Source organism: Selaginella moellendorffii, unplaced genomic scaffold (genome assembly GCF_000143415.4).
Source record: "Selaginella moellendorffii unplaced genomic scaffold, v1.0 SELMOscaffold_63, whole genome shotgun sequence".
Lineage (NCBI taxonomy): Eukaryota > Viridiplantae > Streptophyta > Lycopodiopsida > Selaginellales > Selaginellaceae > Selaginella > Selaginella moellendorffii.
The window spans coordinates 877,615-897,686 of NW_003314324.1; the positions used below are offsets into that span (position 1 = coordinate 877,615).

At 48.6% G+C, this 20,072-nt stretch overlaps 5 protein-coding genes and 1 non-coding gene across 6 annotated transcripts; 2 read left to right on the plus strand and 4 right to left on the minus strand.

Moving 5' to 3' along the window:
* Positions 1 to 561: 561 nt before the first annotated feature.
* LOC9644976 (shikimate O-hydroxycinnamoyltransferase) lies at positions 562 to 2,110 on the minus strand. Its single transcript, XM_024689773.1, has 2 exons — positions 1,690 to 2,110; positions 562 to 1,631 (listed from the first exon to the last, which is right to left on the minus strand). Exons 1-2 carry the CDS (start codon positions 2,107 to 2,109, stop codon positions 693 to 695), a joined length of 1,359 nt encoding a protein of 452 aa, XP_024545541.1. The 5' UTR covers position 2,110; the 3' UTR covers positions 562 to 692.
* A 7,710-nt stretch (positions 2,111 to 9,820) lies between these two features.
* Positions 9,821 to 11,344, plus strand: LOC9644978. Its single transcript, XM_002984569.2, has 4 exons — positions 9,821 to 10,119; positions 10,179 to 10,573; positions 10,627 to 10,835; positions 10,899 to 11,344. The coding sequence occupies exons 1-4, from the start codon at positions 9,821 to 9,823 to the stop codon at positions 11,316 to 11,318; spliced, it is 1,323 nt and encodes a 440-aa protein (XP_002984615.2). The 3' UTR covers positions 11,319 to 11,344.
* Positions 11,345 to 11,386: 42 nt separating this feature from the next.
* LOC112351596 (pentatricopeptide repeat-containing protein At4g18520, chloroplastic-like) lies at positions 11,387 to 14,152 on the plus strand. Its single transcript, XM_024689715.1, has one exon. The coding sequence runs from the start codon at positions 11,387 to 11,389 to the stop codon at positions 14,150 to 14,152; it is 2,766 nt and encodes a 921-aa protein (XP_024545483.1).
* On the minus strand, positions 14,149 to 17,429 carry LOC112351597 (pentatricopeptide repeat-containing protein At2g13600-like). Its single transcript, XM_024689716.1, has 4 exons — positions 17,376 to 17,429; positions 15,315 to 17,326; positions 14,866 to 15,027; positions 14,149 to 14,362 (listed from the first exon to the last, which is right to left on the minus strand). The coding sequence occupies exons 2-4, from the start codon at positions 17,189 to 17,191 to the stop codon at positions 14,149 to 14,151; spliced, it is 2,253 nt and encodes a 750-aa protein (XP_024545484.1). The 5' UTR covers positions 17,192 to 17,326; positions 17,376 to 17,429.
* Positions 14,284 to 14,367, minus strand: TRNAL-CAA. Its single transcript has one exon. It is a non-coding gene; the product is annotated as a tRNA-Leu (tRNA).
* A 471-nt stretch (positions 17,430 to 17,900) lies between the features above and the next one.
* Positions 17,901 to 19,530, minus strand: LOC9644979 (shikimate O-hydroxycinnamoyltransferase). The gene is made up of 2 exons (XM_002984673.2): positions 19,008 to 19,530; positions 17,901 to 18,956 (listed from the first exon to the last, which is right to left on the minus strand). Exons 1-2 carry the CDS (start codon positions 19,446 to 19,448, stop codon positions 18,003 to 18,005), a joined length of 1,395 nt encoding a protein of 464 aa, XP_002984719.1. The 5' UTR covers positions 19,449 to 19,530; the 3' UTR covers positions 17,901 to 18,002.
* Positions 19,531 to 20,072: the final 542 nt, after the last annotated feature.

Below are 20,072 nucleotides of genomic sequence, written 5' to 3' on the forward strand. Positions count from 1 at the left end.
TTAAGAATGAAACAATCAAAGCATAGCTTTTTATAAATGTTCTTGGCTGTGTATGGTTCCAGAGAGTAGAGGTCAGACAGTCCAAGAGCCATAATTCTTTCTGGAAAGGGCATGATTGCTTTGGCTCGTCAACATGGCGCGAGAGAAACCCTGGTGATTCTCCAACGATATCCTTGTGATTAGAGCGCTGTATGTCACTACATATAAGAATGCCCACTTGAGGCTGGCCAAAACGCTGGGAAAGAAGAAATGTTCCTTGCGCGTAATCTTGTCTCACAATCGAATAGATGCCACCATTCGATGGATATGAACTGCAGCCACGTGTCAATTTGCAATTTGCCATTTCGTTTTCTCCCATAGCACCAATGAGCTTCTTCCCTTCCAGCCAGTGTGCCCGCCATCAAACATCAAACATCAACGTCATTTTAACCCCAACCATAGTTAGATGATGATGACACCAAATTCTTCCATATAAATATTTGTTGTCTTTTATAGAGATTTGCTATACATTTGGTCCAGATGCAATGAACCAAAGCTGGTGGGCAATGTCCTCGTGGACGGTGAATCAGAAATATAGACTTTTACATTTTTAAGGATTTAATCCTTGTGTTTAAAATAAGATTACTTATCAAAACAAATCCTTAGTTCAAGAAAAAAATTACCAACACCCCATAGATATGAATAGATCATTCTTACGATCCGAGAGTAGTATACTTGCGGAAGAATTCATGGTTCACGAGCTTCTTCATATGGATTGCAGGTAGCGAGATGAGCAGCCGCCGGTGCCTTCCTCCTCTCGGGCTGGGGAGAATCACCGTGACACCGTTCCCATACCACGGCGGCTGCATTACCAGAGAGTAGTGTACAGTCTTTCCCCATCCAAAATCAACGCTGTACACAGGGAAACTGTGCAAGCTCGTGCTGTAGATCCCAGTCCCCGACACAAAATCACCATTTAGATTGATCTTCCTTCCTCTGCCCAGCTCCATCTCCATCCAATCGATGGCGGATTGCATGTGTTCTTGAGTGGTGCTTAGGATATCCTCGTGGAAGAGCCTCGCAGCGTAGGAGAGATGGCGGGATTTGATGTCCCCGGCCTTGGCAGTGAGGCATGGCGAGTGGATGCTGTTGCCAATGTACGAGGCTGGGACTGGGGGGTTCCAGCGGTTCTTGCCCTTGAGAGAGATTGCATAGACGTAGCTTGTGATGATCGAGTCTTGGAGATCTCTGGCCTCGGTGGTGGCTTTCCAGATCATGGCGCTCGTTGCCTCGAACGAGGTTGGAGGGCGGCCATAGCTGTACGGACCACTGTGAACGTCTCGGATAAGATCGTCGACTTGGTCAGGATCCATCTCAAACATCTTCACGACGTACTCGCACGTTACGTCGGTTGCTTTGGCCGAGTGAGTGTTATAGATCGGAGAGGAGTAGTAGTCGCGGACTGGCAGAATGATCGCTGGGGGCTGTCTGGCCTGGAAAATGTTAGAGGCAAAAACCGGAGGCCTCGAAAGCGGCAGGCCTCGGTGGATTTCGGACCAAGAATTCACAAACGCAAAGAATGACGATCCATCCAGGATCACTTCGGCCGTTAAGATCCCCAATGCGATCCCACCACACTTGAACTTCGTCACCTAGATTCAGGAATTCCATGAAATATTGAAGAATTAACTGCGATATCAAGAAACCTGCCTGAACTTTGAAGATCGGAGCAGTGTCTGGATCCGTGATGGCCACATCCGAAGGATTGAGATGCTGCTCGATGGAGCAAAACGCCATGTTTTTCCAATCGCTGAAGCTGGCGTCGGGGGCACTCGCCTCCACAAACGAGACGCCAGCGTCGTTGCAATCCACCTCCAGCTTGTGACCATCTTCCGCCTTGCGCACTCGTCCTGCCAAGACATAAAACGGGACAAGCACTCTGGACAGCGAAGCTTTCAAGCTCGCGACAAGATCATCCCTGCTAGATGGCGGGAAATAGTAGACTTGCTTGGTGTAATTCTCAAAGGAGATGTGGAAGTCGAGATTGGAGAGCTTGTGAATCCGGGGTTGTGGAGTCGGAGTTTCGGGCTTGACAGTCCAAGACCCCAACACGGTCACAACACTGGCCATTGTTGATGAGAGAAACGTACATACAACCTAATATATATCTATATATATAATTTGTGGAAATGCAAAGCTTTGCGTGCCAGCTGTGCGCGGCGACGCGTTTGGTTGTGGTCCATAGCCACCAGGGCTCCACACAGATCACGACAAGGATTAATTCGGCCTTTTTGAAAAGTTGTTTACACGTTTTTCGCGTTCACTCTGAGGCTCCAAGATCAAACTGGAGTTGGTAAGGCTGAAAATTTTATCAACTCCACTCTGTCGCTATTTTCACATCGCCACCATGCAATTGCCAACAATCTGGTCAATGAAATGTGTATGTACATTCCTTTAGAGGCTAATACAAAAACTAAACATGTTACTTTCTCATGAAATTAGCTAACGAAATTCTTCCACGTGCGGGCCTAGCCCTGTTGTATAAGTAGCTGGTCTCCTCCGTGCGGGCCTAACTCTGTAGTAAACGCAGCTGCGGTCTCCTCCTCCGTGCCGTGTCTCCCCTCTGCGTCCGGCAACGGTATCATATTTGACCATGAAATTTCTTTTTTTCACGGCCAGTGGAGAAACATGAAGTCGACGGGTGCATGGTCTATTGTGGCGCAGTCGGGTCGTCTGGGTTAGACGACAACGGATTCTTCCCAAGTGGCTTGACTTCAGAGCCTCGCTACTCAGACAAACAGTCGACTGTTTCCATGAAGATGAAGGGACTAACCTGACGAAGAAGCTGGGTGCTCTGTGTAATTCGAATGGCATCCAGAGAGTGGTATTCCGTCGTATTCCCATTCGAATGCATTCTTCTGCAAAATCGAGAGACTATAAAAACAAAGAGATGAAAAGCGAGAAAAGCTTTTGCCATTGCACACCAGTTATTGGTTACTTGCGTCCTTCAATGGCCGAAATATATATCTGAAATTCCAAAGAAACTGATGGCTCAAGAGATTTGGGAGAAGTACCTTCCCATGAGTCGTAGTTAGCACGTCGAAGAAATCTCTAAGGCTCTATCTGTCCAAGTCTGTGGAGATAGACCTTTCTGCAATCCAAGTCAAAGAAGAAAACACAAACTAAACCTTACAATGTGATTCTGCAAGCTTCTCGTGCTCCACCTTATCCAGAATGCCCTTAGGAAACCTCTTTCACAAACACATACAAAGAACTGACTCGTTACCAGAACATGCTGCGCTCTTTGGCCCTGTCGCCCACGAAGTTTAGCTCTCCAGCAGCTTCCAGTGCGTTGTAATAGTCCGAGGATGGAATGGTTGCCCCTGACGATCACAGAAGTTCCAGACCCAAGCACGTCCCAAGCATATCATTTGCTTTCAGTGCCCTCTACAAGATCAAAATAAACAATCAAAGACTAAAAACAATGGACGAAACGAAGAACGAACAAGAAGCATTCCAACACTAAAGCAAGAGGGAAGAACATAGAGAAACTCGCCGGTACTTAGGACCATCTTGCAAGCTTGCGCTCCCACCAGCGAACAAGATGCCACTGATCAGCGAGAATTTCTGTGCAAACAAATAAGCGCAAAGAAACTGGTAAAGCAAAAGAACGGCGCGAGCACCCCGGCCTCTACGAGTTTCACATACGAGGCAGCGATGTAAGATATGTTGGAGCGCCTAGGACCGCCGTCGATGTAGCTCCTCTCATCGCCATCGTCGGACTGAGTGAGAACGCCGCTTCTCCCGGGATTTTGGATGATCCCGGCAATTTCCCGCGAATTAGGGTTCTTATGCTATGGTTTATTCATTTCGCCATAGCCCGGAATCTGTAGCAGCGGACACACACAAGAAACAAGCCAAGATCAGTGGCGACGAGCGCCGCCAAGAGCCAGAAGAAGTAGTCCATATGGTGATCGATCCAGCTCCCGCGTCCGCCACCCTTGCTCGTGATCTTCTCCACCGCAGCAACAAGAACACTACTGAGATAACTCCCTAAAGCATTTGTAGCGAGCGACAGCGCACCGATCAAACTCCGCATTGCCTCGGGGGACTCCTCGTTGAAGAACTCGGTCCTCCCGGCAAACGCAAACACTCCAGCGGTGCCCACTAGAAAATACTGTGGCACCTGCCAGAGTATACTCACCTGGTGAACCATTGCGTGCGTTTCCACCACCCCCGCCACAACCATGGCCACCATCGCCAGTAAAAGCCCCAGGCCCATCCTTTGCAAGCCGGTCAACCCACTCTGTTGACCGGCCAACCTGCGAAGAACTGGGACGAGAAGCCTCTCGTAGAGCGGCACTGTGAGAATGACGGCGATGGTGTCAAATGCTGCGAGCGATGCCGGGGGGACTTTGAAGCCGGATATGCGGTTGCGCATTTCTTGCCCCTGCTGCACGAACAGCGTCGAGGTCTGAATGAAAACGGTGGAGAAGATGATGCTCGTCGCCCACACTGGCATCAAGCGCAGGATGATCTTCACCTCCTCGATCTGCGTTACCGTGCATAACCTCCATCCCGTCGGTGGTGAGTTCCCAAACGCTGTTTGCTCATCGCGAGCGATGGCTGCCGCCTTGTCGAGAAATCCAAATCCAGCAGTGTGCTGAATCTGCTGACTTCCTGGAATGCTGGAACTCTCCCCTTGTAGCTCATAGAGGGTTGCATTTGCATGCTCGACTTCTATCCTTGCACTTCTGTTTCTGGCAGCGGCAACGAAAACTTGTGCCACCCTGGTTAGCGGGCTCCCACCCGGTTGCTTGTGCTTGTACCGCGGCCAGCCCATGAGAAAGATCATGGCGGACGCCGTGACCGCCACTGTGGGGATGGCGAACCCGAGCGGCCAGCTTACTTCCTGCTGGACATATACCAGAGCTGTTCCCGCAATCAGACCTCCGATGTTGGTGAAGAAGTAGCTCCAGTTGAAGAAGCTGGCCTTGTTGCTTGCTGGATCATCAGACTCTTCCAGTTGAAAAGCACCGAATGATGAAATGCAAGACCTTGGTCCACCGGATCCCACGGCTATGACGTATAACGCTGTGTAAAGCAAGGCCGGGTTTACTGTTTTGCTGCAAGTATGTGATCCAGTGCTATGGCATGTAGGGTGTAGCAAAGTTGACAAGGTTAGCAAGATCATACCCTGTGAGTGTAAGGTTGGGCAAAGGTGAGTCTAGAGTGTCTGTGTTTCTTACCGGCAAGTAGATACCGAAAAAGGCGTTGATCGTCCGAAACTGGCCGAGGTAAGAGTCTGCAAGGAATCCACCCAGTAGAGGGGTAAGATTACAGGTTCCCATCCAGTTTGAGACTGCGTTTGCCGCACTGGCTCTGGATACGTGAAGCTTGCTAGACATGTAAATCACCATGTTTGCTACAATGCCGTAGTATGCGAGCCGTTCCATGGAGAGAGAAACTAGAAACGCAGAGAAATTAAGAAAGCCATTCAATCCTTATGGGAAACGAAGCGTACCAAGGATGAATTTGCAAGCCCACCATCCAGCAGCTCCATGGTGGATGATCATTTAGGATAAACAAAGCTATCGTAAGAACCCTAAGAACATAAAATCTTCTGCTCAGCTATTCTAAGTCTAGTCCGGTGGTTTTCGGATTCAACGAAGTAGCAAAATTCAATTTTGCGCAATAGATTGTCCTCTTAGAGGCTTGAACCACAGGACTGCCGCCTCGTCTTCCTTCCTGAAGAGCCTAACACCGTGGAAGCCAACGTTCAGAAATTTTGAACTTGAGATGAAGAATTACTCGTCGCGCCCACGCCTTTGCAGTCTCCTTGTTAATCCTTGCCAGTGGAGGACTCCACCAAAGCTCCGCCTGGCGATCCATGCAAGACGGAGCTTCTGGCGTGCTTGTTGATCTCCCGAGTGGTGACAATGGGTCAAGTACGTTGGCAATGGCAAGTGGCTCACAACCTCAATGTTTGGGTGCTTGGATCTAAAGACACTCTCCTGGGTGGTACAACTCTTGTCTGTGATCTTTGCGAGCCTTGCAAATGCCCCAAGAAGGCATCTTAGAATCTTTGGACATTCTACATTGCTCAAGCTGGATTGGATCGTTTAGCACTGCCTTCAAATCTTTCATAGCTCTTTGACGGCTCTGACAAATGTTGGTGTAACAAATATGATAAGATCTTATGTATGGGCCTAAGCTGTGGGGGTTTGTGCTCCAATAAAATAATTTAAAAAATTATTAACTTGCTTGGTGTGGAAGTTGAGATTGGAAAGCTTGTGAATCCATTTAGGGCTTTTAGGCATGTGACTAATGCTTCATTGAGTTATACATGTTTGTTGATGAAAACATTCTTTAGATCCTTAGTTGTAACACATGTTATCCCTATTAAAAAGAGTAATTAATTGATGAAAGAGCCTTTAATAAATACTTTAACCCTATTTATTTTCTAAAGTTATAAAGATTTATGGTGATAATATATTTAAATCTTTATTTCATGATCATATGCACTATTTCCTTCTTAAAGGTTATTAGTGAATAGTCAATGAGGACACTGACATTTATTGAGCCAATGAAAACTAACACTTCAATTTTCACATTGAATTTACTAATTATTTTAGCTTTACAAAACAAAGGATGTAATCATGGATATTCAGTATGTATAATTTCAATTTTAAAGGTAAAGATATACTTTATTTAAGAATAATGATCAATTGCTCCAATATTATATATTGCCTTATCTCTTTCACTTTAAGCCAATAAAAAATGTGCAATTTTTTAACAAGAGAGTCTTTAATATTTATTTTATCCTTATTTATCCCACAAAGTTTTAAAAATCCACAGTGATAGTATATTCAAATTTCATCCCATGATCACATATGCTACATTAATTTAACATCATGATTTTAGTCCTATCATTTTATAAGTTTCTTAAATTGGATTTATTGGAATATCACTCAATCTCAGTATAAATCAAACTAAAAGACACTTTATAATTTAAGACCAAGTTAAAAAGATAGCAAGAAGATCTTCATTCACAATATTCATGAACTTTAATTTCATTGCCTTATCATTTATAAAATTATATTTTACAAAGATGCTAATAAATGTGGTTATAATAGCTAGATCCTAAAGTTTATATCCTTTACAACTAAAAACTTTTTGCTCTTAGGATCAAACTTTTTATGTAGCTAATTTAAGATGCAAGTAAAAGTTAAACATATAAAATGTAATATGTTAGACTTCCTTTCAGACTACACTTCTTTAGAGTCTACCTACCTTTAAACACAATAATAAGTAATTAATTTTGGACATGCATCACTATAACAAATGTTTGTTGTCAAAATTCTTTACTCAACTTCACATTAAAAAGGAGGTTATATGCCACATTCACTAATGTTTAATTCTTTTGTTTAACAACTCCATTTTGATGTTGTATGTACCATGCAGTGACTTGATATTAAATCTTATATTCATGGCAAAAATCTTAAATTTCCTCTATCGATTCATAATATTTTGATCTTTCATTTAAACTTCATTTTAAAAAAAGTAATATAATGTTTCAACGCTTCCATAATTTCATCCTTTCCACACGAAAAATATGCAAATTTTGTGGCTAAAGTCATTAATGAAAGTCCATGAAGTACTTTGCACCAAAATGGCTAAGAATATCCATCAACCCTCAATGGTGCAGAAGACTTACAAAAGTTTTACATGATTGTACCCTTGAGATCCAAACCCTTCACCATATGCTTTGCAACTGCAAAACTTTGTGATTTATGTGTCTAAAGCAATAATGCTAAAGATGAGTTTTGTCATTAGACACTTACTTAACATTTGTCACTTGCTACTTGTGAGAGGACACTTCATACCCACAGAATAATTTCTTCTCAATAAGTCAAAAGTCTATGAAGAAATATTCACTATCAAATATCAATACAATGTTGTTAATGCACTTTAGCTACTTGTAGTGATATTTTAGACATTCCTTGCTTAAATAGCCTTTATATTTTCTATTATATAGATGCTAACAAGATTGGAAGACCAGAAAGCATGTATTTAGGAGAAAGGATGCAAGGTAGAAGAGAAGAAGGTGAAAGTGGTTGAGAAAGCTTGTATTATAGAAGAGAAAAAGGTTGAAAATTTTTGCTGTGCACAAGAAAAAGAAGATGAAGTGACAAGAAAAAAAGCATTTACCTGAAGAGAAGAAAGGGGAGGCAATCAAAAAGAAAATGCTAACTAAAGTGAAGCAATTGAAAGACAACTACCTCAGAAATGCAGCCCTGAAGAAACCAAAACGAAGGCACATCTTGCAGATTCTGGATTCCCCTGAAGAATGGAAGGGTTCTTTGACAGGCGCAAAAAAATGACAATCTCAGCCAAATTTAGAAGTCTATTAATGACAAACCCATCTGGATTTCTTCACTATTTTTCAGCCAAATCTATCAAAATTTACCTATTCTTCTTCATTTAGGGCATAGCCAAGAGCCATCACGACAAACTGGGTTATGGCCAAAGAACAATAGTTTTCCTATTAAATATCTTTTTAATCAAATATCAAACCATCCTTAAAATTAAACATGGCCCAGAATAACGGCTCTTTCTTGTCTCACAGGGATCTTACAGCTGGGAGTTCCCTAATCAGACATGGCACAGAAGCCCATACCAAGCCAAAGAAGCTCTCTTCAGCACAAAAGTTATATCACAGACCAATACTTAGAAACATAGATGTTTGTAGAGTAATTATATTTGTGTAATGTCAGGCGGCAAACTCAAGTTCTGCTCCTCTGACGAGGGGTGGGTTCAAATCCCACTTCTGACAAGTTTCTTTGACTTTGAATCGGTGGAACCGTCAATTCCATGTCACAAACAAATTATTCGACATAAAGTACGAAACTGGGAAGAGATTACTAGCCAGCTCACGCAAAAAGAAATTATTTTGAGGGCGTGGGGTGAGCTCGAAGCAGCACTGAACCCACCATCCCGCCAACCGTTGTGTTGAAGAACAGATCCGGAGCTACATTGGCTTTGCTCGGTTGTGTATTTAAGACTGACAAGTTAAAGTCGAATGACTAGAATCTAGATATTATCCTCAACAAAAGGTACGCATGAGGTGGCCTCAGTAACGTGGCTAGTTTCAGGGCGGTGCCATCATCTGTTCCAACCTCAAAAACTCAACTCAACTGTTGAAAATTGTGTGGCAGAGTTAAAAAAATTTGAGACAACAGGTGCATTTTTATGTCACTAAACAGATTAAGGAGAGAGTTTCAACCCCAAAAACAAGGTGTCAAACACATTGAACGAGATTCCTTATTCGAATCATACAGATAGTAGTTACTACAGGATTACACGAGAGAGATCCCAATTACCTAGGGTGAAGCACAGCGGATTCTAGAGCAAGTCCCTTGTAATTCCTCGACCGTGCTTTGGAGGCGAGGACAGTAGTCCGCCTTGGGTCTGAGCGCAGGGCAACAGGCACAGATATTCCCGCCTCTACGACAAGGAATTGGAAGCGAATCGATGCAGCGCTGAGCCGATGCCTGATTGTTGCCAACAAGGAGAAGCAACAGGAAACATGTTGCAGCAACAAGACTTGCCAAATGTGAAGCCTTCATCTTTTGCTACACAGAGGAGTTTCACAATGGGAATTGGAGTATTTAAAGAAACTTTGAGCCGCCTCTATGGACTTTGGCAACTCTCCCGTCAAGTCAAGTTACGGCGCCACGTCGTTTAAACCATTTAGTCAACAAAGTCAGCGCTACTAGTCCAGGGTTCGAATCCCTACGCCCCCAGCGTAAGAGCCCTAATCACAGAGGTTTATTCCACGATGAAGGCGCCTATCGCGCTCGCGAGGGGCGGGGAATTGGGGCTGGCGGCTGTCGCCTACATTCTCGTGGATTATCTCCGTGTCGTGGCGCCGGGGCTGCACGACGCGCTGCGGCCGATTCTCTGGGGATCGCTCGCGCTTGGAGCTGCATCGCGAGCTCCGTGGTACCCTCACTGGCCCGCGGAGATACGGAGCGCGCTTCTCTTCGTCGCCTGCCTTGTTTTCATGCTCTCCTGCCTCGTCGTCGAGGCGATCTCTGTCCAGTTCGTGACGAGCGTCCTCGGGCTGGATTGGCACGGGTAAGAAACTATAGGCAGAAGCGAAATATTTGTGGTCTGATGGCTATGCGTTTTGCCAGATCCGCGAAACCTCTACCGGATATGGGGCAGTGGCTCTTACTGGCTCTCAACGAGCGCCTCCCGGGATTTCTCGTCGAGGTTCTGCGAGCACCGATCATAGGTTTGCACCATTACCTCATGCTCTTTATAATGCTGGGATTCTCCGTGCTCTTTGGATGCGTTAGAGCTCCGGGGCTCGCGCTGGGTGCCAGATATCTTTTCACAATGGGTGTGGGAAGGCTTCTCAGGGTGGTCACGTTTCTCGGGACTATACTCCCTTCTGCGAGGCCCTGGTGTGCTAGAGCAAGATTTAGAGTCCCCGACCATCCTCATCCTTGGGCACAGAAATACTATGTTCCTTACTCTTCTGATCCAAGCGCGATCGCTCGGCTCCTACGTGAAGACTCGGCCTACGGTAGGAGAAGAGTGTTCCTTGTTTCCGTCTTAATGGCGTATTTGTTTTCGCAGATCAAGCAGCTGAGTACCCAGCTGAGTACGTTCCAAACTGGGGACGAATGCAATTCCTAGCCAACTTTCTCAGGCCGGTTGATCCAAATGCCGCCAACTTCAAAGAGGAATCGTGGTTCAACACTTTGAAGAGAGCTGGAGGAGGCTGCAATGATCTCGTTTTCAGCGGCCACATTCTCGTTTCAGTGCTCACTGCCATGGCATGGACTGTAAGTACAAGGATCAATTTTTCTTTTTCATGTTTTCTCGTTCTCAAGTGACTACCCTCTCAGGAAGCCTACCCGGGATGGTCTTCGGTTTTCATCTGGCTTCTCGTCGCACACTCGTCGCAGCGAGAGATACGAGAGCGGCATCACTACAGTGTGGATGTCGTGTCTGGCATCTATGTGGGGATTCTACTCTGGAGGACAACTGGTTTCATCTGGTCAGCTGTAGACAGGCATTGGTCTCGTGGAGTGGATCTGGAACTGACGCAGATCGAGGACGGACTGGCCAAGGCCGCCAAGGATGCAGACCTGGACAAGATCCGGGTTCTAGTTGAGCAGCTTCAGTCGCTCAGGCAGGGAAAGGAATCAAGCCAGCCGAAGAAGTCCGAGCCTTCACAGCGAGTACTTTGGGTGTTTGGAGGCAGCATTCTAGTGTCTACTTTGGGCTTGGTGCTGCTAGCATTCAGCTGGACTGCAGACGGGTAGGAAACAAGCGGCGCTACAGGGTCTAGGGTAATGGCAGTTCTCGGCTTCTGATCGAAGCCCATGCTGGGATGCACTGCCGGAGGTTTGGTTCTCTGAAAGACCCAAGAGCAAAGATATCCAAGTTGCTGGCTGGGCTTAAAGAGTCTACTAGAGCAAGGGATTTGGAAAGAGGGAAGATAATCCATGCAGAAGCCGCTGGGACAGGAGAGGAGTTGAACACGTTCGTGGCTAGCTCGCTCATCAATATGTATGCCAAATGTGGGAGCATGGAGGATGCTCGCAAGGTCTTTGATAAGTCTTCTCCACAGGACGTGTTTCTATGGACAGCGCTGTTGTCTGGGTATGTTGACAGCGGGGAAGCCGAGATAGCTCTGGGGTTGTTCTCGCGGATGAAGGCAAGCAGGTGTGAACCGAGTGGCCATACTTACGCTGCAGTTCTCAAGGCCTGCTCCAGCGTAGCTAGCAAAGAAGTTGGCAGTCAAGTCGAAGGAAGGGTCATGAAGCTTGCTGCTTTGCGGCAAGGGATGGGTGTTCATTGCGAAGCTGCCAAGAGAGGCTGCGTTGATATGGTGGTGGCGAATATGTTGGTGGATACGTATGCAAGATGTGGGAGCTTGTGGGACTCTCGAGGCGTTTTTGACCAGATGCGATATCACGATGTGGTGTCGTGGACGTCACTGGTCTGGGGTTATTCACAACATGAGGAGTTTGAAGTGGCCTTGGAACTCTTCTCGTGCATGATGACAACAAGGTGTGTACCGAATGCTCGTTCTTTTGTGGTCGCGCTAAAGGCGTGCTCTGGTATGGCAGTGAACAAAGACTCCAAGCAGGAAACGCTGGAAACAGGAAGAGCTATTCACTCACACGCAACAAAGTTGCGATTGGACTCCGAGGTAGCCGTGCGGAGCTGCTTAATCGAGATGTACTTTCAGTGTGGAAGCGTGGAGGATGCTCGGAAAGTCTTCGAGAGTACTCAGAACCATGACGTCGCGTCATGGAACACAATGCTGCTGGGATATGCTCGGGATGGTGAGGAAGAAGCGGCTTTCCAGCTATTCGAGCGGATGAAGTCAACTGGCATACATCCAAACGCTCAGACGTATTTGGCTGCACTCAGAGCCTGCACAAACGTGATAGCAAGAGAAGAAGCGAAGCAGGGCGACTTGAAGGTGGTGGCTTTGGCGAAAGGCATTGAGATTCACTCGGGAGCCGAGAAGAATGGACTCGTCTCAGACAAGCTGGTGGCAAGCAGTCTCATCGACATGTACGCGAAATGCGGGGAGATGAGGGAGGCTCGGCGTACTTTCGACCGTTTACAGCAGCGCGACGTGGTGGTGTGGACGACTTTGATACTGGGATACACTCAGAACGGTCAGCCGGAGTTAGCTCTTCATCTGTACGAGCAGATGCTTGAGACGTGTGTACCGGATTCCCAATGCTTCGTTGCGGCACTCAAGGCGTGTGTTCTCCTCGCAACGAAAAACGAGCAGTCTTCAAAGGCTTTATCTCTGGAGAAAGGCTCGTTTATCGGCTCTCAAGCTGCGAAAGCTGGCTGTGAGTCCGATGCGTTTGTGGGAGCCGCGCTGGTCGACTTGTACACAAGGTGTGGCAGCATGGACAATGCTCGGCACGTCTTCGACAAGCTGCACAGTCCCGGTGCGGTCTCCTGGACGTCGATGATAGCCGGATATGCTCAGAAGGGACAGTGCGAGGTGGCTATCCAGGAATTCTATCGGATGCAACTGGAGGGCTGTTTACCAGTGACGCAGACTTACATTGCGGCACTCAAGGCATGCAGTGGCCAGGCAGCGAAGGAAGAAAGCAGGCGCGAAGATGGAAGGCTTCTCAAAGTCCAGTCTTTGAAACGAACCAGGGCGGTACACTCCCAAGCTACAGCCACAGGATTCGGCCTCGACGCTTACGTTGCAAGCACGCTGGTGGATTCGTACTCGAAGTGTGGGAGCATGTTCGATGCGCACAGAGTCTGTGCCAGCACTGAGGACAGCGTGGTTGCTTGGACGGCTTTGGTCCTCGGCTACGTCCAAAACTTGGACAGTGAAGCGGCTCTGGAAGCGTTTGCAGAGATGCGATCCCGAGGCTGTCAACCGGACTCCCAGCTCCTGGGTGCCGTGCTCAAGGCCTGCAGCGACGTTGCAGCGGTGGAAGGCGGCAGAGAAGTCCATGCCTTGGTTCTCAGGCGTGGATTCGAGAGCAATGCCGAGATCACGAACGCTCTGGTGGACCTGTATGGGAAGTCCGGATTGATGCTGGAGGCTCAGCACCTCTTCGACTCCATCCCGGCATGCAAAAGCATCGAGACTTGGACGACGCTGATGGGAGGATACAGCCGGCTGGGAGACGCAAATCGTGTCTTTGATCTCCTTCACGCGATCCAGGAGAGCGGAGTGAAGCCGGACGGGATCACTTTCACGTATGTGCTCGCGGCTTGCAGCCATGCCGGGCTAGTCCGCCAGGGAACCGACTACTTCCGGCTCATGGTTTCCAAGTACCGCGTGGAGGCCGAGCTGGAACACTACCACGGCATGATCGATTTGCTTGGGCGAGCTAACCGATTGGAGGAGGCTGTAGAGGTGGTGAGATCGATGCGGCTCCAGCCAACGGCAGTGACTTGGATGACGCTGCTGAGCTCGTGCAAGAAGTGGAAGAACGTTTGCATCGCGGAGCTCGCGTTTGGATCGCTGCTGGAGCTCGACCAGAGGCACTCCGCGGCTCACGTCTTGATGGGAAACATCTATGCGAGCGTGGGGATGTGGGAAAAGAAGCACAAACTACTTCATTCTATAGTGGAAGCTGGTTTAGCTCAAGACGGCTAGAACTCGATCATCACGTCTATGCGATCACCACCGGAAAAACGAGCACCACGATCTGATCCATCTCTATGTCGCGACTGGAACTCGCACATTGGCTCTACCATCTTTGTGAAGACGGAAGAAAAAAAGCTTTTTGTCAGGAGTGGGATTTGAACCCACGCCCTCGCTAGAGGAGCAGAACTTGAGTCTGCCGCCTTAGACCGCTCGGCCATCCTGACATTACATAACATAATTCCTCGTGTCCATAATCCTTGTCCTTGTGATCATGATCTTTAGCCTCGTGCTTCTTGCAGAAGAAATTGATAATAATGTTGATACTGCCAAAGGCTGGTTCTACGGCTACTGAATCCCCATCCACCTTGACGTTGCCTCCTTCCAAACTTGAGAGCTTCCTTCTACTTGAAGAAGAAGACGACAATGCAAATGTGGAAAGTGGCAATTACAAACACAAAGAGCACTAAAACTTTCATATATGGGCCTAATGGATTGCTAGGCCTTATATACAAATTTAGAGTATGCATGCGTACAATTGTCCTTCTAGCAGAGGAAGACAAGAGAGAAAATCCGTAGAATGTTATTCTCAGTACACGGTAACATCAGCACACATGATCCAGTAAGTAATAAAAAAGTCTGACGCATTATATATACAAATCAGCATTGATGATTTCTAGAAAGAATTTTAAGTAAATTTTATGTCGATAGCAATATTTAAGTACTCGACTTTAAGAATATAATATAATACATCTTGCTTCGTTACAGCTTCCTGGAGATCCCATCTGCAGACCTTCTTCGCGAGATCAGACTCCAGTCCATGGCGCAGAACAACTTGAACACATTGCGGGATTCGAATGGCACTCAAACCGGTGGACGGCCGTTCACTAAAGTGTAAGGTAGTAAAGTCACTCTGTAGCGGATTTCTCAAACAGGGAGCCGAGGCGGGAAAGTAGTCAACACCTGATCCGAACCCAATTGTTTCATGTCTTGCTCCATGATACTTCAGATGGTCTCAGATCCATTGGGCAAGTTGAATCCCAGAGTCTGATACTCTTCCTCTAACTGATCCTTGTACAGCGAACCCTCATATGCTAAATTTTATATGGAGCGCAATATTTCAATACTTGGGAAGGATTAAGAATGTTTGTGCATGTTTGACAACAATACATACGGCCCGGAGCTGCTGGGATCGACCACCAGAGCATTTGCAGCCGCAAAACTCCTGGTTCGAGCCCCGGCACTCTTGCAGCTATCGAGAAAGCTCGTCCAAGCAGCAAAATCCGGCTCGAAAGGCATGCTGGCCATGAGATCCTCGGCCTCCGCCAGCCTCCCGGCCCGCCCCAGCAGATCAACCACGCAAGCATAGTGATCCACCCCGGGAACTACGCCGTGATCCCCGATCATCCCCACGAAGCAGCTCCACACGTCCTCAAGGAGCCCCGCGTGGCCGCAGCAGCACAAGACACTCACGAAAGTTATCTCGTTTGGCGCCACCCCGTCCGCCACCATTTCCCGAAACACCGCCACCCCAAAACCCGGGAGCTCGTTCCGCGCAAACGCGGCGATGAGCGCGTTCCACAGCGCGGCGTCTCGTAGCGGGCCGGTACGGAAGGCCTCGGCCGCGTCCGGCAGCGCGCCGGAGCGGCCGTACGCGTGGACAAGCGCGCTGGCCACGGCGCCGTTGGATTGGAATCCGGCGTCGACGATCCCGTCGTGGACGGTGCGGATGGACTCGAGGCTGACGCACGCGTCCACCGCGCTGACGTACGTCACCGCGCTGGGTTTGAGGCCGAGGACGTCCATCCCGGCCAGCACCGCCAGCGCCTCCTTGCCATGCCCGCTCTGCGAATATGCCGTCAGCATCGCGCTCCAAGCGATGACGTCCGGCAAGGATATTCCGTCAAACACTTCCCGCGCGGTGTCAATACGGCCGCACCTACCGTACATCGTCACCACCGCGGTGGCCAGGATGATGCTGGGCGGGAGGAGCGCGGCGCTGTGGGCTTGGGCGAGCTTGCCCTGCGCGAGATTGGAGGAATTCGCGCAAGCGTCCATGACGCTCACGAATGTCACCACGTTGGGCCGCTGGGATCCTTCCAGATTCATCGCCCAGAACGTCTCCAGCGCCATTGCGGGATCCACGCGCGCGCGCGCGGAGATCATCACGTTCCAGGACATTGTGTTGCGGCGGTGGCGATCGCCCAGCGCCGCGAACATCGCCTCCGCAGCCGCAAGCTCCCCGCACTCGCCATAGAGGTGGAGCAGCGCGTTGGCGACAATCATCTCGCCCGCAAGCCCAGCTTCAATCGCGATGGCATGGGCTCCAATCCCAGCATCTAGATCGCCAGCGCTCGCCGCGGCATCCAGCACACAGATGATCGTGATGGCGCTAGCCCGAATTCCCTCCGAATTCATCCCGAAGAAGAGCTCCAGCGCCTCCCGATGGTTCCCCTGCTGCGCGTTCGCGGACAGGATAGCATTCCACGACACCACATTCCTCTCGGGCATCGCGGCAAAGGTCTCCCTCGCCTCCGCAAGGTGCCCGTTCTGGGCATACGCCGTAAGAACAGCAGTCCATCCAATGACCGTTTTCTCTTCAAGAGAATCAAACGCGCGGCGAGCTTCCTCCACTCCGCCACACTTCCCATACATGTTGACGATCGAGTTTCTGATCTTGGAGTCCGATCCACATCTCTCCTCGATCACAATCGCATGGATCTCTCGTGCCAGCTCCAGGCATCCTTGTCGAGCGCAAGCGTCTAGCATCGCCAGGAACGTCACGGCATCAGCTCGCACGCCGTCCAGGTCCATCCGGCAGAAAAGATCGATCGCCTCGCCGCAGTGGCCGCGCCGAGCGTAGCCCCCGATGATCGAGTTCCAGGCCACCACGTCGCGACTCGGCATCGCATCAAACACCGCCCTGGCGTCGCAGAGATCGCTGGCCTGGACGTGTGCCGCCACCAGGATCGTCCACGAGTAGATGTTTGGCGAGGCGATGGCAGCGAAGGCGGCGCGCGCGTCTTCGATGCTCCCACACTTGCCATACATCTGGACGAGAAGATTGCCGAGGAATGGGCGGCGATGGTGTCCGCTGGCGGTGATCTGGGCGTGGAGCAACCGGAGGGTGGCGAGGTCGCTGCATTGGCGGATATTGGAGGCAAAGTCTTGCTTCTTTGCCTCGTCCTGGCACGAGAAAACATTAAACTTTTTATGGATTTGGAGCAGAGCTTACTCTGGGATGGGCCTCAGTTCCTCCTGCTGTCCTCGTACCAACAATCAAACTAAGCATGACAATGATCTACCAAGAAACATCGTGGAGTGCAGTTTCAATCACATCGCCCCTATGAAGCATGATGTGACCAATTATACAAAATGTTTTACATAGCTGTCTTGACATGAGCACCACAAATAAATAAAAAAATCGAACGCCATCCCTACTGTAAACAATCTTATATGTATTTTCCTATTATATCCATAGTTTATGTATGTAATCAGTTCCCAGCCACCAAGGAGCCATAGCTTTTGCCGTATTGACTTTTGGTCCAAAGGGATGTTTGAGTTTGGAAACATCATTGATACCAATGTTCTCGAAGCAAGGAGAACATTCGTTTATTGTCATAAGCATGACTGATTTGGTTTATCTTCTAGAGTGTTCTGCATCTGGTCGTGTTTCTCGTCACCAGCCCTTATTCGCCTGCGCCTATAAAGATTGTGCCGAGTCATTGATAGCTACGGCTGGGCCGAGCGAGAGAAGGAGTCAAGAAATTCTGGAAGGTCGGCGTCTACCATCCAAATAAAACCTTCAAAAGCAAAATCTCAGTAGAACAAGTCGCTGAACAAACACAGCGCCAAACAAGAATCATAACACAGCTGTGGTGAACTTCTGAAAGAGCTCGTGCTCGCACAGCTTGCGCATCTCTTCCCGGGGCAATGATACGAGCAATCGTCTGCTCCGGCCGCCCTTGGGCGTCGGAAGGACAATTGCGACCCCATTCCCATACCACGGCTGCATGACAAGCGAATAATGCACGGGCCTCCCCATGCCAAGGTCAACTCCATACACCGGAAACGTGTGCAAGCTGGTGCTGTAGACCCCGGTTCCTCCCACAAAGTCACAGTTGAAGTTGATCTTGCGGCCGCGAATGATCTCCAGCTCCATCCAGTCGATGGCCGACTGGATATGCTCGGGCGTGGTGGTTCGAATATCCTGCCGGAAGAGCCGTGCCACGTACGAGACATGGTTGGACTTGATCTCTCCGGCGCTGGCAGACAGGCAAGGCGAGTGAGCCGAGTTGCCAATGTACGCGGCTGGGATTGGGGGGTTCCATCGGTTCTTGGCCTTGAGCGAGATGGCGTAGACGTAGGTGGTGAGAGTGGAGTCGGGGAGGCCTCGCGCCTCGGTCATGGCCTTCCAGATCATGGCGCAGGTGGCCTCGAACGAGCTCGGGGTGTCGAATCCAAAGGGACCGGACTGGATCTCGCGGACAAGGCTGTCCACTTGCTGGGGATCCATCTCGAAGAGCTTGACGAGTGTCGGCTTGGCGGAGGCATTGTGTTCTTGGCTGGATTTGCCCATGGCATCAGTGGATGGCTTGGGCGACGATGTGTAGTCCCGGACTGGGATGGTGATTTGTGGCGGCTCCCGGGCTTTGAGGAGAGAGGAATCGAAGACTGGGGGAGTGAGATCTCGCGGGGAGGAGCCCTTGTGGATCTGTGACCAGCATCGCATGAATTCGAAGTAGGAAGATCCGTCGACGATGAGCTCGGCGGTCACAACTCCCAGCGCAATGCCGCCGCAGTTGAATCTCGTCAGCTGCAAATCGGAGTTAAAACAGAGTTATCCTCTTTTAGTTATTCACTCCACCTGGAATTTGAGAAGCGGCGAGTCGACCGGATTGGTGATGTAAGTCTCACCGGGATTCAATTCGTGCTCAATCGAGCAGCGGGCGAGATCGCCCCAGTCGCTGAAACTTGCGTCGGCGGTGGCGACAAGAAATGGCACCCCTCGATCGTTGCACTCGATTTCCAGCCGAGGTCCATTCTCGCGGACTCTGCCTGCAAAGACATTGAACAAGACCAGAGTTTGCGACAGCGATGCCTTCAAGCTGCTCGCGATCTCCTCGATCGGTTTCTCGTGCTGAGGGTCATCAATTGGGGCCGGCGGCGGGAAGTAGTAGACTTGCTTGGTGTAGTAATCGAAGGAGACATGGAGATCGAGATTGGAAAGCTTGTGAATTCGATTCATGGGCAAGGTGGGAGTGGCTGGAGTGACAGTGGAGACCAACAACATGCTCACAACACCCATCTCTCTCTCTCTCTCTCTAACCAATAAGGGTTTTGTTGTACACGCGTTTCCCGTGGGTTCTTCTATAAATTGACAGAAATGCTAGAACAAATTCAATATTCAAAAGACCAAAAGGAAATCTTCAGACAATGCGAATCTTTGTGTTGTTGTGTTAACTCGAAGTTTGATATTACGAGAAAACCTTTTGTGCAGTGGCAAATGCCCATGGTGAGCGCATTTTGCGTTATCCAAAATGCTCAGATGAAAACTCAAATATATACATATGTTTATCAAACTTAATATGTACACCCAATTATCAGAGCTTTGATTGATGATGAGAAGGCTGGTCCATCGCCATCTTAAGAGTAGAATTTTCAGGAAGAATTAGTGTTAAGCAATAAAATTTTGTAATACTGTACATAATTACACAAAAAACTATATTTATAATATCTGCCCCTTAACACTGAGTGCAATTGCAACAGGCAACTTCCAAATACTTCGTGTTGTAAAACAGACTAGATCTTTAAAGCTTTAAATTTAACTTTTAGACTTTAACACTATAATCAGCCATAATAAATTAAAAATATCAATAAATTGATATCCAATATTTCTGAACACTATCATACAGTTCTGCTATTGATGGCC

Excerpts from the sequence above, each read along its gene's own strand:
- LOC9644976 (XM_024689773.1), bottom strand. The coding sequence starts at position 2,109 with ATGGCCAGTGTTGTGACCGTGTTGGGGTCTTGGACTGTCAAGCCCGAA. Across the intron at positions 1,632-1,689 it reads CTCCGATCTTCAAAGTTCAG|GTGACGAAGTTCAAGTGTGG; the intron begins GCAGGTTTCTTG and ends TCCTGAATCTAG.
- LOC9644978 (XM_002984569.2), top strand. The coding sequence starts at position 9,821 with ATGAAGGCGCCTATCGCGCTCGCGAGGGGCGGGGAATTGGGGCTGGCG. Across the intron at positions 10,574-10,626 it reads ACGTGAAGACTCGGCCTACG|ATCAAGCAGCTGAGTACCCA; the intron begins GTAGGAGAAGAG and ends TTGTTTTCGCAG. Across the intron at positions 10,836-10,898 it reads TCACTGCCATGGCATGGACT|GAAGCCTACCCGGGATGGTC; the intron begins GTAAGTACAAGG and ends CTACCCTCTCAG.
- LOC112351596 (XM_024689715.1), top strand. The coding sequence starts at position 11,387 with ATGCACTGCCGGAGGTTTGGTTCTCTGAAAGACCCAAGAGCAAAGATA.
- LOC112351597 (XM_024689716.1), bottom strand. The coding sequence starts at position 17,191 with ATGTATGGCAAGTGTGGGAGCATCGAAGACGCGCGCGCCGCCTTCGCT. Across the intron at positions 15,028-15,314 it reads GATCCCAGCAGCTCCGGGCC|TGAACGGCCGTCCACCGGTT; the intron begins GTATGTATTGTT and ends CTTACACTTTAG. Across the intron at positions 14,363-14,865 it reads TATTATATTCTTAAAGTCGA|GATGGCCGAGCGGTCTAAGG; the intron begins GTACTTAAATAT and ends ATGTAATGTCAG.
- LOC9644979 (XM_002984673.2), bottom strand. The coding sequence starts at position 19,448 with ATGGGTGTTGTGAGCATGTTGTTGGTCTCCACTGTCACTCCAGCCACT. Across the intron at positions 18,957-19,007 it reads CGCCGCTTCTCAAATTCCAG|CTGACGAGATTCAACTGCGG; the intron begins GTGGAGTGAATA and ends TCCGATTTGCAG.